At 47.5% G+C, this 15,342-nt stretch overlaps 1 protein-coding gene across 1 annotated transcript in view; it reads left to right on the top strand.

Moving 5' to 3' along the window:
• slc30a6 (solute carrier family 30 member 6) overlaps positions 1-15,342 on the top strand; it is a 78,368-nt gene that overhangs the window by 57,926 nt on the left and 5,100 nt on the right. Inside the window, exons 8-10 of the mRNA XM_085428420.1 lie at positions 1-36; positions 3,168-3,262; positions 7,405-7,453. Of these exons, the coding sequence (XP_085284546.1) occupies positions 1-36; positions 3,168-3,262; positions 7,405-7,453 (180 nt within the window). The remainder of the gene's footprint in view (positions 37-3,167; positions 3,263-7,404; positions 7,454-15,342) is intronic.

The following is a 15,342-nucleotide window of genomic DNA, read 5'->3' as shown; positions in this document are numbered from 1 at the left end:
TGTGGAGCGCTTCATGGAGCAGCCTGAGGTCCATACGTAAGTATTACCCATGCACACACACACACACACACACACACACACACACACACACACACACACACACACACACACACACACACACACAAATTCCCATGTGACATTGTAAAATAAACAGACACAGCATGATACCCCCGTGTGTGTGTCTGTAAAAGCACACACACAGAGCCTGCCAGCTGTTGTCAGAACAGAACATCCCAAACAAACTGGGTCAGACAGACCCACAAACACGGCGGGATTGGGACTGAGTCGGAGGATCGTGTTTGTCCACAGCAGCACGCTGAACCCTCGCCTCCTTCACTGACCAGTCTGCATACACCAACTAAAGCAGACCAGTAAGATCTGTCCATGCTTCCTCCCTCGGTGGTATCGTTTATGTTTTCCATACCTACCGAGTGTTTTTCTGGTTTCAGAGTTTTCTGTAGGTTGTTCAGATTTCTTGTGAAGTCTGGAATAAACATCAAGGTAATCAGAGTGGAGATATGAGCGTTGGGAAGGTGGAGCGTGGAGGTTTTACTGAACCTTTGAGGCATCGGCGCAGCCAAACATCAAAGTTTAACTCAGTTTGCGTCTGAATGGGAAGTCGCTGGTTGATATTTTAGTTTCTCGACGGTCCCAGTGATGCGAGCACTGTACCAAACCATCGCGGTAAAGAGAGCTGAGTTGCTAACGGTCGTGAACTCAGATGGAAGTGGTCAGCCGAGTTCGTCTCCTGGATGTCAGGACGCCTCCCTTTGGAGTTCCAAACCAAAAGGAGACCCCGGGTTAGTCCAGGAAAGCTTGGGGATAACCTGATGCTGCCCAAGCTTCTTGTTACCCCCACGTGACACAGCAATACTTCTCATGGTGGAGGTTTCAGGCTGGCCTTCCATGTCAGAAACACCTCGTGCTGATGTCCCGCGTTCATGCAAAGTGATCCTTCGATAACTTTAGTTTAAGTTTCATGCATTGTTTTGTATCTGGTGGTTGGTATTTCAGGATCCACAGGTAGCCCTCTGATATGTTTACCACTCAGAATAAGTCAATCAGTCGTACCCTTCACTCTGATTGGTGGTTGCCTCCATCGCTCGTCTCAGCCTCGCTTTTAGAACCAGCTCACCGATTGTTATTTTTCCAGTCATCACTACAGGTTGTTGATTTTGACAGTTTTCTCTTAGTTTCAGCAGGTCTAGAAGTCTTTTTCGTCCCACACCTGTCGCCCCCTGGTGGATATTAAATAGAATGCAGGTTTAGGGCAGTATCGGCTTCGTGTTTCAGAAACTGCGGCCCTCTTTTATACTGACTACATGACGACTCCCCTAAACTCCCTAGCAGACGACCCTGAGTCAGTGATAGTTGTTTTAAAATCTGACCAAAACAATCATGATTATTGATTTCTGCAATATAATTTCTCCTCTCTCGCTCGTCCCCTCTCCATCTTTGTCCATCTCTCTCGGTTCTAAAGCAGATTAGCGACGGCTTTTATAAAATAAAACAGCGAGCTTTAAACCTGTCTCTTGTGACGAGATTACCCCCCCCCCGCCCCCCCACTCTGCTCTCTCTCTCTCCTCTCTGACGAGATGTGATTGGACGGCATGAAAGGTGTCCGCCGAGCGAGAGACATTCGCACACACTCTCTCTCTCTTTAATCTCCTTTTTAAAGGGAGGAGGAGGTTATCATCCAGTTATTCTGGCTCACCGTCGGGCAGCGTTTCGCCTCCCGCTGATTGTTTGGACCAAATTTCTAGGCTCTTAAATGGATTGTCCCGTGTGATTAGTGTGTGTGTGTGTGTGTGTGTGTGTGTGTGTGTGTGTGTGTGTGTGTGTGTGTGTGTGTGTGTGTGTGTGTGTAAATCTGTGCTCATACTACACAGTCACTCGACTTCTTCTGGGGACACAAAGACAAAGCCTTAAAAACATTAACCATTAAATTTTAATCACTCAAACAGCCGTCGAGCTCAAACTCTGTGTTTGTTTGTTTATTAAGTCTCATTAACATGGTTTACTAAGCATCTATTTACAGGCTCTTATTACAAGGATGTTAATTAAAAACGTTAATCTGTACTTCAGCTGTTTAGCTTGCTGATGACGTCTTTTTTTTTTTTTTTAGATTTTAGACCTTAAAATTGTTGGTCCGATGATCCTCTAAAAGTTTTACCTTTATGTGTACAGCGTGTCTTAGAGCAGTGCTTCACCAGTTAAAGAGGCGTACATATCCCAGCATCCATGGCTGTAGCTGAATAAGATCAGTGATGACAGATGAAGGAAAGGCGACCCCGTAAACGTGCGTTTTCAGGGCTGCGTCACACTTTAGGAGGTACAGCCTTGAGAGCGCGGTCGATGTGGACCCTGATCAGATGATCTGAGGGCCCGATCGCTGGAAAAGGTCTCGGGGAGGCGAGGGTTTGGCCACGTGGGGGCTCAGTCTGTTTGCTCCACTTCACTGTTTCAGTGTTTGTTTTGTTTAGTAAGTGAAACTCTCGAGGTTTCAGTTTTTTAAAGGTCAAGTTTAAGTTTTTAGTTTTAGATAACTACAATAACCTCGTGACCAATCATAAGAATTTCAGATGTTTCAAAGACTTATTGGAGTTCACAGCGTTCACCTTTCCTCGTAACCTCTACAGTTCTGTGCAGCACGCCGTTCATCATCTCCTGAATCCAACTCTGATCGATGGAAATTCATCCATGCCGATCAAAGCTCGATGCTCAAAGAGCCGCAGCTAAAAAATACAAAAATCTCAGTGAACGCAATATATAAAGAAGATGGCACACCTGAGGTTGCCAGCACAAATTATTTCATTTAAATAGAAAGAAAACGCAAATATAAGTTGAAGCCATCGTTCCAGCATCTTAATCCCATCCACAATCTACCGTCATTCCTTTAACACGTATATTTAAAATACAAAAAGTGTATCTTAGATTTATTTCATGGACTTTATTCTACTTCTTTATCTGAAAATGTACAAAAGCGACTGCAGTCATAAACTTTTAAAGCAATATTTGTGTTTGGCTCCTTGAATTGAGGCGATCAGAGTCCGATCCTTTGATTCAGATCTGTCGTGCCTACATGTGAACCCTGTGTTCCTGTGGGAACGTTTGCAGACCTAACCGTGTCTGGATAACATGTTGAACGTGTTTCTCTCTGTCTGCAGCGGGCGTCTGCTGGTCGGGACCTTCGTCGCTCTCTTCTTCAACCTGCTGACTTTACTGTCGGTCAGGAACAAACCATTCGCCTACGTCTCAGAAGGTACGTCCTGCCTCTTCATCGCAGTTAAACCAGTGCGTGTCCCCACCTGCTGTGTGTGTGTGTGTGTGTGTGTGTGTGTGTGTGTGTGTGTGTGTGTGTGTGTGTGTGTGTGTGTGTGTGTGTGTGTGTGTATTCATATCTTCGTGGGGTCCCCACAAGTTTGAAGGTATTTTTGAGACTCAAAATGTGGTTTTAGTGTCAGGGTTACAGTTGGGTTATGGTTAGGCTAAGGGTTAGGCATTTATTTTTCAAGTAGATGTCCTCACTAAGATAGCAAAACAAGAATGTGTGTATGCAGTTGCTATTGTTATCTGAACCCATCACTAAGATTTCTGTGAGACGTGTTATCTAAAGGTTTGGGGCATCATTTTGAAGCACATATCAAAAACGGACTGAGTTCTACCCAAACCTAATGGATTCAGAGCCTTTTACAAACAAGAGTGAAATGAATGTCTTTAGATTTGAAGCTTTAACTCTTTAAAGCCGGTCAGAGCAGCACGCTCCGTTTTGTGTAACTATTTTTAAATCCCTGTAGAACCTGAACCGTGTAAGCTAGCGCAATAATTTTTTTTGCATATGAAACCGGAGGAGTTGTACTTACATCTTATGCCATCAGCTTGTCCTCGGTCACAGTTTCCTTCCACATATAGCTTTGCAAAAATTGCATAAAAAGCGCTTGCAGGAACAAAAACGTAATATTCCAGAAAAACGCTTTGCTGATCCGATCAGCTGTCGTAACACTTCCCACAGTGAAACAGACGTCAGCGCGAACTATCGCATGTCCGCCATTACCTGTCCGAAACCGGAAGTGACGTCATTTTCGCGGAAAATGTAGTTTTTTTACTTGTAGGCCTTAAAAGCCTATACTGGTGTTTTTTATACTGGTGCATAAAGTCATGTTTGACTTTATGCTTTTCTGAATAGTTTCTGGGATGCTTAGAACTCGAATTGCACTGCTGGAAATAGTTTATTTTGATGCACCTGCTGTTTTCTTTGCAAATTTGCATCATAGGATTGTTTTTTGTTTTTCCTGCAGTATATAAAAATTGCTGTATCTCAAAAATAAAACTATGAAGGCACTCAAAATTAATTTCCTGTTGTTGTAAACTATTTTTTGCAACTTTTTTGTATTTAAAGTTTTGAGGGATAAACCTCTTAAATTTCTCTAATTAGAAATATATGTTAAAAAAAAAAAACGATTTCAATATTTCAGTAGTTTGTTGCACTTTTTTGCAATTAATGTGGTTACTATGGATTTAATGCATAAATATTATTAAAATTTGGGATATAACAGTTGTATTGATGTATAGCAGCTTGAAATGCTCCCAGAAATGGCTCCGCAGCATGTAAAAATATAAAGTAAGCTCTGGCGGACTTGGTTCTATGGTAGGTCTTAAAGGGGTAACGCAGCTCCATGCTCCTGAAGGTTTCCTGAAGTCCCTTTTAAGAACATTTAAAAGCACCAGGAGTCGACTGGCCGTCCACCCACGTAGGATGCAGACTTCTGTGGAGGAGATGATCCCGCTCGCTCCCAGCGAACATCAGCTCAGCTCCACCGTCTCCAAACCATCGCCATCTCAGCGCCATCTTTAAACCTCCTCTTTCAGTCTTCCTGCTCACCTTCTGTCACAGCTCACCCCTGACACTCGTCTCCACCCGCTCCACCCTGCCTATAATAACTGGAATTAAAATTCTCCAGAGCAGAAAAAGGACTAATGTTGGAGTTGAAGTCCACCTGAGATTCGTAGCGATAACTGAACTTGAAAAATCTGATGGATGAAAAGGTAAAAATAAACCTCAGAATATACCTGGCCAACCAGGTGTACACCTGTGCAGGGAGGAGGAGCCTGAAAGGTCCATAAACAACAAGCCACACAGCTTAGAGCCTTCTTTGCTCCCTTCATTCCTTCACTCCAGCCTCCTTTTCCCATCATTTCTCCTTAAAAATCCAAACCGTCATCATGTGGAGAAATAAAAAGATGGAAGGAGACCGACAGATCCTCTCCTCCTCTCCTTTCCTCTCATGTGTTCCCCTCGTCTCCTCTCCTCTCCTCTCCGGCTGACTCACTGCATGAACAGTCTACCGATGAATGAGGTCAGAGTGTGTGTGTGTGTGTGTGTGTGTGTGTGTGTGTGTGTGTGTGTGTGTGTGTGTGTGCGCGTTCGTCAGCTGTCTGTTCTTGCGTTCGGAGCAGTCTCAACATCACTTAGCATCTGACATTTTGGAACAGGAGGGGGATGAAGCTGCACACGCTCGCACACAAACACACACGGGCACTTAACTTTGCTGAAGCACACAATCTCTCACTCATTACACACACACACACACACACGCACGCACACACACACACACAGCATCTCTGATGGAGCGAGACTAAAAGTGCATTACGCAACCATGTTCCAGACTGTGGTAATGTAGTGTGCCAGGGGGCCATGCGAGCAGAAAGACATGCCAACACACACACACACACACACACACACACACACACACACACACACACACACACGGCGTCCTCGTGTACACGGATCATAAATAAGTCACTCCATTAAAATGTTTGTTTAGACTGACTCACCCTGCTAGCAAAACAAACAGAGCACACACACTCTCCCTCACACACACACACACACTCGGGGGTTGAGCAGGATGGGATGTGAAGGGCCTTTGACCCGACACTGAGGCTTCGGGCCTCGCGGCGTCTTCAAACATTAAAGGTGGGACGGCGCAGCCGAGCGAGAGCGCTTATCTTTTTTTAAAGACGAGTGGGAGGTGTTTTTATCCCTCATCATGGAGGCGGCTACGCCCTCCTCACTTTAAACACTGTAATCAGATTCCCCCCACCCCCGCCCACCCAACAACCAAAAAAGAAGTAGAAGAAAACCGCGATGTACAGTTTTGCAGGTTTGGGTGAGCGGGAGTCTGCGAGTGTCAGATCTATAGGACGGAGCTGACGGAGGCAGCTGTGGAGTGAAACAGCTGGGACCTTCATGCAGCACTGAGACAGAAACGTGTCCTCCACTCTCCATCTCGAGCTTCTCCGTTCCTCCACAACAAGCGTCATCGTGTCTGAAACTGTAACGCTGAAGGACCCGGGCCAGGACGCAGGCTGGGCGGAGTCTGTCACACCTGCTTCCTCTACAGCTGACTCAGAAAGAGATCCGATATGGTTTTCTATCATTTTGTTCATAAGCCCGACTCATCTCTGTCAGCTGAGCTCTGTTAATCGTCACTTTGAGCACTGAGTACCTGCAGCGGTAAATCTCGTAGCTCGGCTGTGTTCAGCGACAAAATCAAAGCCTGTAGTGAAAAGATGCAGGAGCAGAAACAGGAAACAATTTTATGAGCAGAAAATATTCCTACAGCTGGGGTCATACGTGTGCGGTGAGCACATAAGTATAAAAAACGTTGTTCCTTTAATCTTCACTCTGATCTAAACATGAACTTTAATAATACAGAATCTTATACTTAAAATATTACATAAAATAATACCCTTGTAAAAGTATAAATTACAAAGTTGAGTATTTGATGTATTTCCAGAAAACCATGGCACCATAGCACAGAAGTATTCGAGTAAATGTAATAAGTTACCTTCCAGCACCGCCCATGCTCTTATCCAATGAGAACTGTAAGATTAATGTGGCGCAGGTGAGAGGGTCTGCGATCAGTGTTGATGATCCGACCAATCACGTTTGTATTCAGGCAGAGGCGTTAAATACAGGAGTGACATCATGAAGGGCTCGAAGGGCAGAAACCACATTTTCCAAAACAGAAAAGTTTAAAAAAAGAAGAAAGTCAACTCAGTCTAACCTCCGAGGACCTGGCTCCTCATATGTGGACATCACATTTTTGTCAGAAACAAAAATCAGGCAACTCTTTGTTTTTACATTCATCAGGTCGCAGTCAGCCCAAATAGCAAAGATTAAAAATGCCATCAAAGAGTTAGGAGGTTAAAAATAACCTTCCTTTGGTTTTAAATGGGACACTGACCCCAGTTTCCTCGTGTTTGATCTGAACAGTTTAACAAGTGCAGCCATCAACGAGCCGGGCTCATCGTGTCCGTGCACCGCTCCACCACCGCTCCACCCTCAGACAGGCTGCGTGTGGTTTTTGTTGCTGTATTAAACCGATCTTTCTCTCTCCTCAGCGGCTAGCAGCAGTTGGCTTCAGGAGCATGTGGCAGATTTAAGTCGAAGGTAAGGACGCTTCCTCGCTCTGCTTACACTCACACACACACATCCATCCTGTATGTTACACCCTGTGTGTGCCCAGGTGTATGGCCTCTGGGGTCAAAGGTTAGCCTCATTGATTTGTCTTCTTAGAAACAGCTGTTAGATCAGTTTCTGTCTGCAGAGGCGAGGCAGCAGGGGGCTGAATATCCCCCCGCTGACAGTTTCTGGTCACCTGATATTTGTGGTTGGAAGCTGAGACTTTGCACCAGAGCAGAGTTTGTCTTAAATTCTGTTGATCCGGAGGATCAACGCCCAGAAGAACTGCAGACGTTTTCCTTGGTCAGGAAGGAAAAGCCTCCGAAGCTACGCCACTGATGCTGCGTTAGTTCAGTGAATATTATCATAACCGCGAGTCTTTCTGAGGCCGATCGATGGTTGGTTTAAGAGAACGAGACGTCAGCAACAACAGGCACGACTCTTCTGCAGCATCATCAAACCCCTGCACCCGTCACTCTCAGCCTGGGTCGTGGCCGACCCGGGGAAACAGCCACACTGATCCGTCCGTTTGAACTGGAGGAATTTGGACGTTTTGAGTCTCAGCGGCGCCGCAGTGTTTGATTTTTAGAGCTGAGGGAGAATTGAGAGTTGGACAATGGCTGATGACCTCAGGGGGCGTACCACAGGAAGTGACATTAAGCAAATGAAAGCGAAATAAGGCGTCAGTGACGCAGACACACAGACTGGCCGATGACCCTCTGACAGCCACACGTCTCCAGGAAAAAGTTTGTGTTCCCCGAGTGGTTGGCAAGTCGTTGCTGGCTGATGAAATCAGTCCAAACCCAGTGACTGCCAATGAGAACAAAGGTTGCTCTTTACGGACGTGTGAGAGGCGGTAAATAAGCAAGCGAGTAGCCAAGACTGTCCACTAGGTGGCAGTCGGGTGACGCACGATGTGCTTTATATGTGGGCGGGGCTTATTATCCAGCAGGTGAGGTAAACGTTGATTATTTTTAACAGTGAATCGTGCAAAGCTGCTGCAGTCGAATCCAAAAATAGAAACATGGAATCAGAAATTTGAAATGCTTCCCAGAATTCAGCTTCCTTATGTCAAGTTATGCAATCAAAGCATGAAGCATTAATCGGTGTTTGATAATTGTGTCGTCGCGTCTGATGAAACACCAAAGGCAACTTCCCGTGTGCAACCTGTCGACCGGCTCTGAAGCCTCTGCTGCTCCTGTGATAAATATTCCATGCTGCTGCATCGCTCCGGCATCCGAAGTGGGTGAAATATACGATGTCTGCACACACACGCACACACACACACACGCTGAGAGTCAGCGGCTCAGTCGGCGCAGGTTACTCAGGGTGACAGCCTGGAGAGTTGTGCAACAGAACTGCGCTGTGATTGGCTGAGAGGGCAGAAGTGAACAGGACGTCCCAGCCTAGTTTCCACTCTTTGACTGCGTGTGGGAGAGACACACACAGAGATGCTGTGTGTGTGTTACTGTGTGTGTGTTATCACAGCCTGTCCCCACTTAACCCCAGCATGGTCTGAGGGCCAACTGGGTTATATAAAGCCTGCTGCTCGGTCAGCCTCACCAGCCAGAAGCCTGAGCTCTGTGCATGTGTGTGTGCGTGCGTGTGTGTGTGTGTGCGTGTGCGTGCGCGTGTGCGTGTGTGTGCGTGTGCGTGTGTGTGTGTGTGTGTATGCGTGTGCGTGCGCGTGTGTGTGTGTGTGTGTGCGCGCGTGTGCGTGTGTGTGCGCGCGTGTGTGTGTGCGTGTGTGTGCGTGTGCGTGCGCGTGCGCGTGTGCGTGTGCGTGTGTGTGTGTATGCGTGTGCGTGCGCGTGTGTGTGTGCGCGTGTGCGTGTGTGTGCGTGTGTGTGTGTGTGTGTGTGCGTGCGCGTGCGCGTGTGCGTGTGTGTGTGTGCGTGTGTGTGTGTGTGCGTGTGCGTGCGCGTGTGCGTGTGCGTGTGTGTGTGTATGCGTGTGCGTGCGCGTGTGTGTGCGCGCGTGTGCGTGTGTGTGCGCGCGTGTGTGTGTGTGTGTGCGTGTGTGTGTGTGTGCGTGTGCGTGCGCGTGTGCGTGTGCGTGTGTGTGTGTATGCGTGTGCGTGCGCGTGTGTGTGTGCGCGTGTGCGTGTGTGTGTGTGCGTGTGTGTGTGTGTAAGTTGCCACCGGGGAGGAGAGAGACAGAGGAAGTAAAAAACGTGCAGCTCTGATCCTGCTCGTCCGGTTACTTCCAAGCATCGCTGCACCGTCTTCAGTTTTTTTTAAATAGTAACTTTATTTATAGCACATTTGTCTACGTTTACATACAGAGATGAGAAATTCTTTATTATGTCTGGATTTGTGCGTTTGTTACGGCAGACATGATGAAGAGTCACAACAACATCTGGCAGATGTGTCTTCCTGCGTCTGCGCTCAGGGCAGCTCCTGTGTGTTAGAGGAGGAGCAGGAGGTGGTCGGGATTATCCATGATGGATCACTGTTTCTTGGTGACCTCCAATCCCAGAGCCCGACTTCCTGATCAGTTTATCCCATCTGCTGGAGGCTGCAGCTCGATGCTGCTCCCCCATCTTACTGCAGAAATCCACTGTGGTGCTTTCCCTGGAAGCAGAGCCTGCTCGGATCCTTCTCGTATCCAGCCTCTGCACTGGTCTTGCAGCTCGGCCTGTTATCAATGTGGACGCCCAGGTACGCGCACTCTTGGACCTCCCTGACATCCTGTCCCAGACGGCAGCTGTGTAGCCGTCCTCTCACCATCTCTGCTGCTATCACATGCAGGAGCAGATCTGTCCTCCTCCTCCTGAACATCACTAACACATCCAGAGTGTTTCTGACCTCAAAGTGTCGAAGGTGAGCAGGAATGGAGACGTTATCGCCTCCTGAGGTGTTTCCTGCAGCTTCTCTCTCAGTAGCAGCTGCTGAATCGTGTCAATGCACGTGAGGAACCAGAGGAGGCGTTTCTAACCGTGCATGCAGAGGACTGCATCAGCCACCCCCAGATTCAGTCTGCGTGCAAACCTCTCAGGGTCAAGGGAGGTTCTACCTGTGCTCTCAGGTGGGCGGAGACTAGTCTCTGCATCACCTTGATAACATGATGGATGGTTGACCTCTGATGGAGGCGACTTGTTGGTCACAGGAGACGTGATTGTGCCACGGAGGTCACGGAGTCCCACGCCTTTTTCTGCCCGTGCAGGCAGGACGTCTGACCACAGTCAAAATCATTCGACACTTAGAAATCTCTACCAACTTAACTCAGTTGGTAATTTAATTTTCTCTTTATTTTCTTTTTTCCATCTAAATTGATTGGCCTGGAGAAGGCCAGCACAAAGATGATTGGACTAGACTAGTGATGTCACAATGAGCTTAGATTAGCCCCCAAACACCTGGGCAGCAGACAGATGTGTGACTGCAGATGTTCATCGTTGAACGTCTGTATGAGCTGAAGTCTTTACACATATTTAATTGTTTCCCTTGCAGATCATGTGATGTTTACATTGAGCTGCTGTGTTGTGTCATATTTCAGGTTATTGTATGCAGGACTCCTTTTGCATTGAAGTAAAAAACACTTGCTGTATCACTGAGCGTCTTCTTCTCTCTCTTTTTTTAAACTGGCGTTTTTTTCTAATGACGATGTGAAAATATTGTGACAGCGCGAGAGCGGTTGCCCGTAGCGTTGTTTTCACTCACAGCAGGCGTCTGTGTTCAGAGGAGAAGCTCTAAAAAGCCACAGCGGAGTACCTGCTCAGCAGCAAACAGACACGGCTCAGTCAGACGCTCGCTGCTGAACACGGAGAAGCTTTTAGCGGCTCGAAATGCAGACGTTTCCCTCGGGAGCCGTCGGGCCGTAGCTCCCGGATCTGAGACGTGTCGCAAACAGAGAAGTGTTTCTGACGGCCAGCAGGGGGCAGTCACACTGGCTCCAATAACGCTTCACCTTGCATGAATTTTACCTTTCCTGATGCCTTTATGTGCTCACAGGCTGGATGTAAATTATTGTTTCATATTCAGGAAGCAGGGAGGAGTCTGTACTCCTCCCTGCTTCCTGAATTCCACGGGTCCGTCACAGTTCACTGTGAACTCGAGTCAGGCTGCAGGGAGCTGAATATCTGCACACCTGATATTTGTGGGTGGAAGCTGAGACTGGAAACCAGTTTGTCTTAAATTGTGTTGATCTGGAGTTTTTTTCCTGCAGATGTTTTCTGGAACTAGGCCGGGATGCTAAAAGCGTAGCCACGGGAACGACGTTATTTATAAACAAACTGCAGTGTAGAAATTAGAGATGGCACGATGCCACTTTGTTACTTTGAAATGCCGTTTTGGTAGCCAGGCTTCAAATGCTCAACCAGACCGCCGACAGGTCTCGCACGCCACAGCCGCTCTATCACGTGACGCATACTGCTCCGACGTGCTAACGTTATGAGCTGAATTACGCCGTGTCGCTAGTTTTGGGAGGTGCTTTGGTGATATTGAATGGATCAGATTAGATTTTTTATGTCTCTCCGATATCCAATCCAGTAATCTAGGTCAGTATCGGACCGATGCGTGATATCGGTCCATCCCTAGTAGAAATGAAACATGTCCGTACATGTCGATCGTAATTCCCTGCAGCTCCATCAGAACCTCTGACAGAGATTCAAACCTGCATCACACTCAGCGTGAGTCAAGGATGCTGCTGATGGATGCACGAGGTGGTAAAAGCATTAAAGGGTTATCTACGAATGTCCACTAGTGACCGGCTACAAAGTGTACGCAACAAGTTAATTGGTTTAAACGTGGACGGGCTTTAGAGGATTATCCCAGGTGTGCTCAGTGGTTAATGAGGTGTCAGGTGTTCCTCAGATGGTATCAGTGAAAACGCCGAGTTCAAAGCTTCAGCGCTGGACCGCGTGCATTTATACCGACTCCGTTGTCGTTGTTTCAAATAAACAATCATTTGTCTCCAATGGGCGTGAACGACTTCAACCAGCAGCAACTTTAAATGTGATTGGTCCCCTAAGCAGATCGCTGCATGCTTCGGACGGCGCTTCAGTCGAGCCCGCGTTCAGCCTGGAGAGTTCACAGTGATCGAGTAGTCATGGTCCTGCCTCCTGCAGCGCTGTGTCCAGGCTCCGCCCCTTACCTAAACTGGAGTTTTCCCACAGGTTAACGGGTTGCAGTTTGGGCGTTTGTCTTCTTGTTATCGGGTTCGTTGTGGAGCCGGCAGAGCGCCACGGGGTATCAAGAGTTCGTTTGTGACTTTGCTTAAATCCTGCAGCCGCTCTGGATGAGCACACACAAGGTCACATGTCAAATTATATCAATGCATCAGCGGGGATTATGGGATCGCTGGGATTGTCAGGCTCATCCTCGACACTCTGAGTCTCGCCTCCTTTTTGTCTTTTGCTCTTTCCAGTCCAACACTAAAGACAGGAAGTCTCACAGTGTGCAGACTCAGTTTTTCACTGAATGTCAGATTAAAGAGCCCGGAGCTTTCCTTCAGTAACAAGATCAGATGATCATTTTGTTTCGTCTGTGCCTCAGTTTTACGTAAATTAAAGGAAAAAACTCTCCAAACATCCATTTTTTCTTTAATTAAATGATCCTGATGAATCTTTGCAATCTTAAAGCTACGAGCAGTGACGATGATGATGAGGAAGACACCTAAGACACCTTTTATGTCCCCGCAAAGGTCCTGCGGGGACATAAAAGCACCTCCTAAGCCTGGCGAGGGGAACCCAGCAGCTCCCGTGTCGTGAATCATCGCTCAGGTTTCCTCGCCGCGGCTCAGATATGAACGCGGAGCGTCCTCCGGTGAATCACAACATGTGCTCGAGTATCCCGCTAACATCGCCGCGTCCTGCCCGGCCCTCCATTATTCACCGTCCGAGGAGCCGCCGCAGGATCTGATGACGCCGTCAGCTGACCTTGAAGACATTAAAGGAGGAGCACGTGCATTTCTGTTGTTGCTGCTAAACATGTGATGTCCCCCCCCCCCTCGTCTGTTCTTCCAGCTCCGCCCGTGGCGAGCACACGCCTCTCTGAATGACATGTTTGACGTTAATTACGTGTTGACATGCGTGTCTCTGCGTTCTTTCTAATCATCATCTAATGATACACGCCCAGGCAGCGGCGTTAGAGTGCGGCCATGTGACATATTCAGTCTCACCAGGGGCGCGAGGTCTTTTTGCTGCGTTTCATGTTATGGATTTTGGTTGTTGGCACTGTGGGCCCTCCGTAGAGGTGCTCTTTTAGGCTTTGGGGCAGGATTAGGACGGAGGATGTCCTTTTCTTCTGCCACAGCTGGAACAGCAGGATTTTTGGCAGCGTGTCCTGAGGCCAACATTTCTCTTTAGCTGTTTATAAAATGACGGCGAGCCCGTCCACAGGCTGCGTTCGATCTTCGTCTATGGACGAGGCGTCATCGATGGGCGGTCCTCTCTGACCTCTTTCAGTCGAGTCTTCTCAGGCCGAACATCCGGCGCCACGCCGCTGTCTCTGAACCGCGACGTGTGGTGCTCCACCGGGACACCATCCCGCCACCGCATGTCACGCCGCGTTGCATCACGTCACGCTGTCACATCACATTAGGTCCTGTCAGATGCATCGTTTCCTGCTGAAGTGCCTTTGAGCAAGAAACCGAAACTTTCCACAGCTCCACAGGTTTTTTACGCTAGCGCGACCTTTGACCTCAGCTGAGAGGAACAATAAAGGTCGAGGGGTCAAACTGTTCCTGCAGGTGGTCGACTTTCATCGCACACCTTTATTATATTTGTTACTTCTTCTTCTTTATTATTATTATTATTATTATTATTATTATTATCCAACCAGCAGCAAATAATGAGCATGTATCTGTATAAATATTAATATCTGCTGTTGTCTGATACATGTGACTGTATTTAATAAACCATTTTAAATTCTTTTTGATATTTCACTGTATTATTATCATTTATCAGGGTTTTCTTTTGTACTGTGGGATAAACTATATTTCATCTTCAGTGCCTATTTCCTCGTCCTTCTGATGATCATGGAGTCGGGATCGCTGCTTCTTGGAGCAGGTCCTTAGCGTTTAACTCCCGGGATCGTTTAGATCAGCGTCCCCGTCGGCTCCTCCCACATTAAACCATTTGCTGCTGTTGGCATGAACTGAGAGGGAGTTTTTTGTGTGACGGCTCTTCTCCGATGCTCAGGCAGGATGTGCGGGAGCTCGGTCGGAGCTTAAACTAACATGAAACAAAACAAGAATGATCCCATCAGGTCCAGTTCAAATCCCCCTAAAGTCCATTATGATGGCGTGATCGGGTTAAAGGCCTAAACCTGAAGACAAATATAAACACCGGAGGATTCAGGGCTCTGCCTCCCAGAGACGCTGCTGGGTTTCAGGAATTCCAGATACTATGAAACTATGAAGTCAGTTTAAATTCATACCTTTGCGCACCTGTTACCTGTTTGACGCCAGAAAGACTTGAGAGCACACAGACTCAGAGGTGCGAGAATTTGACATTTTATTAACAAGTTGAACCTGCTGCTGTGTCTGCGATGAGCCAATGAGGTGAGGGTGTCCTGTTAACCCTGTGAGGTCATGAGTCGAGAACCCCTCAGGTGTGTTCACACCTATTTTTGCACAGTCTGATTTTGTGCAGCGAAGCCGACGGGCGCAAACGTGAACAGAAGCAAATCCAACCAAAGATTTTAACTTCGGCAGAAAGTTTTCACGTGAGCAGCTGGCGAGACGTGGAGGAGGAGTTATTAATGCTGAGGCTGAGTGATTCATGGATCAATAGGTCTCCTGGTTCATCTGACGCCTCCGGGACGCATCGTACGTGATGTTTACAGTTTTGTTTTTTTTAATTCGCTCGCTGCACGACCAATGAGCTCGTGCGACGGGGAGGTGACTGTCACACATCCATCCTTGCACAGTTGATAACG

The sequence above is a fragment of the Rhamphochromis longiceps genome, linkage group LG13 (genome assembly GCF_057381845.1).
Source record: "Rhamphochromis longiceps isolate RC_006_pf linkage group LG13, R_longiceps_female_GT1.1, whole genome shotgun sequence".
Classification (NCBI taxonomy): domain Eukaryota; kingdom Metazoa; phylum Chordata; class Actinopteri; order Cichliformes; family Cichlidae; genus Rhamphochromis; species Rhamphochromis longiceps.
Note: the sequence above shows the minus strand (reverse complement) of the source record. Positions and strands in the feature narration are given on the sequence as shown.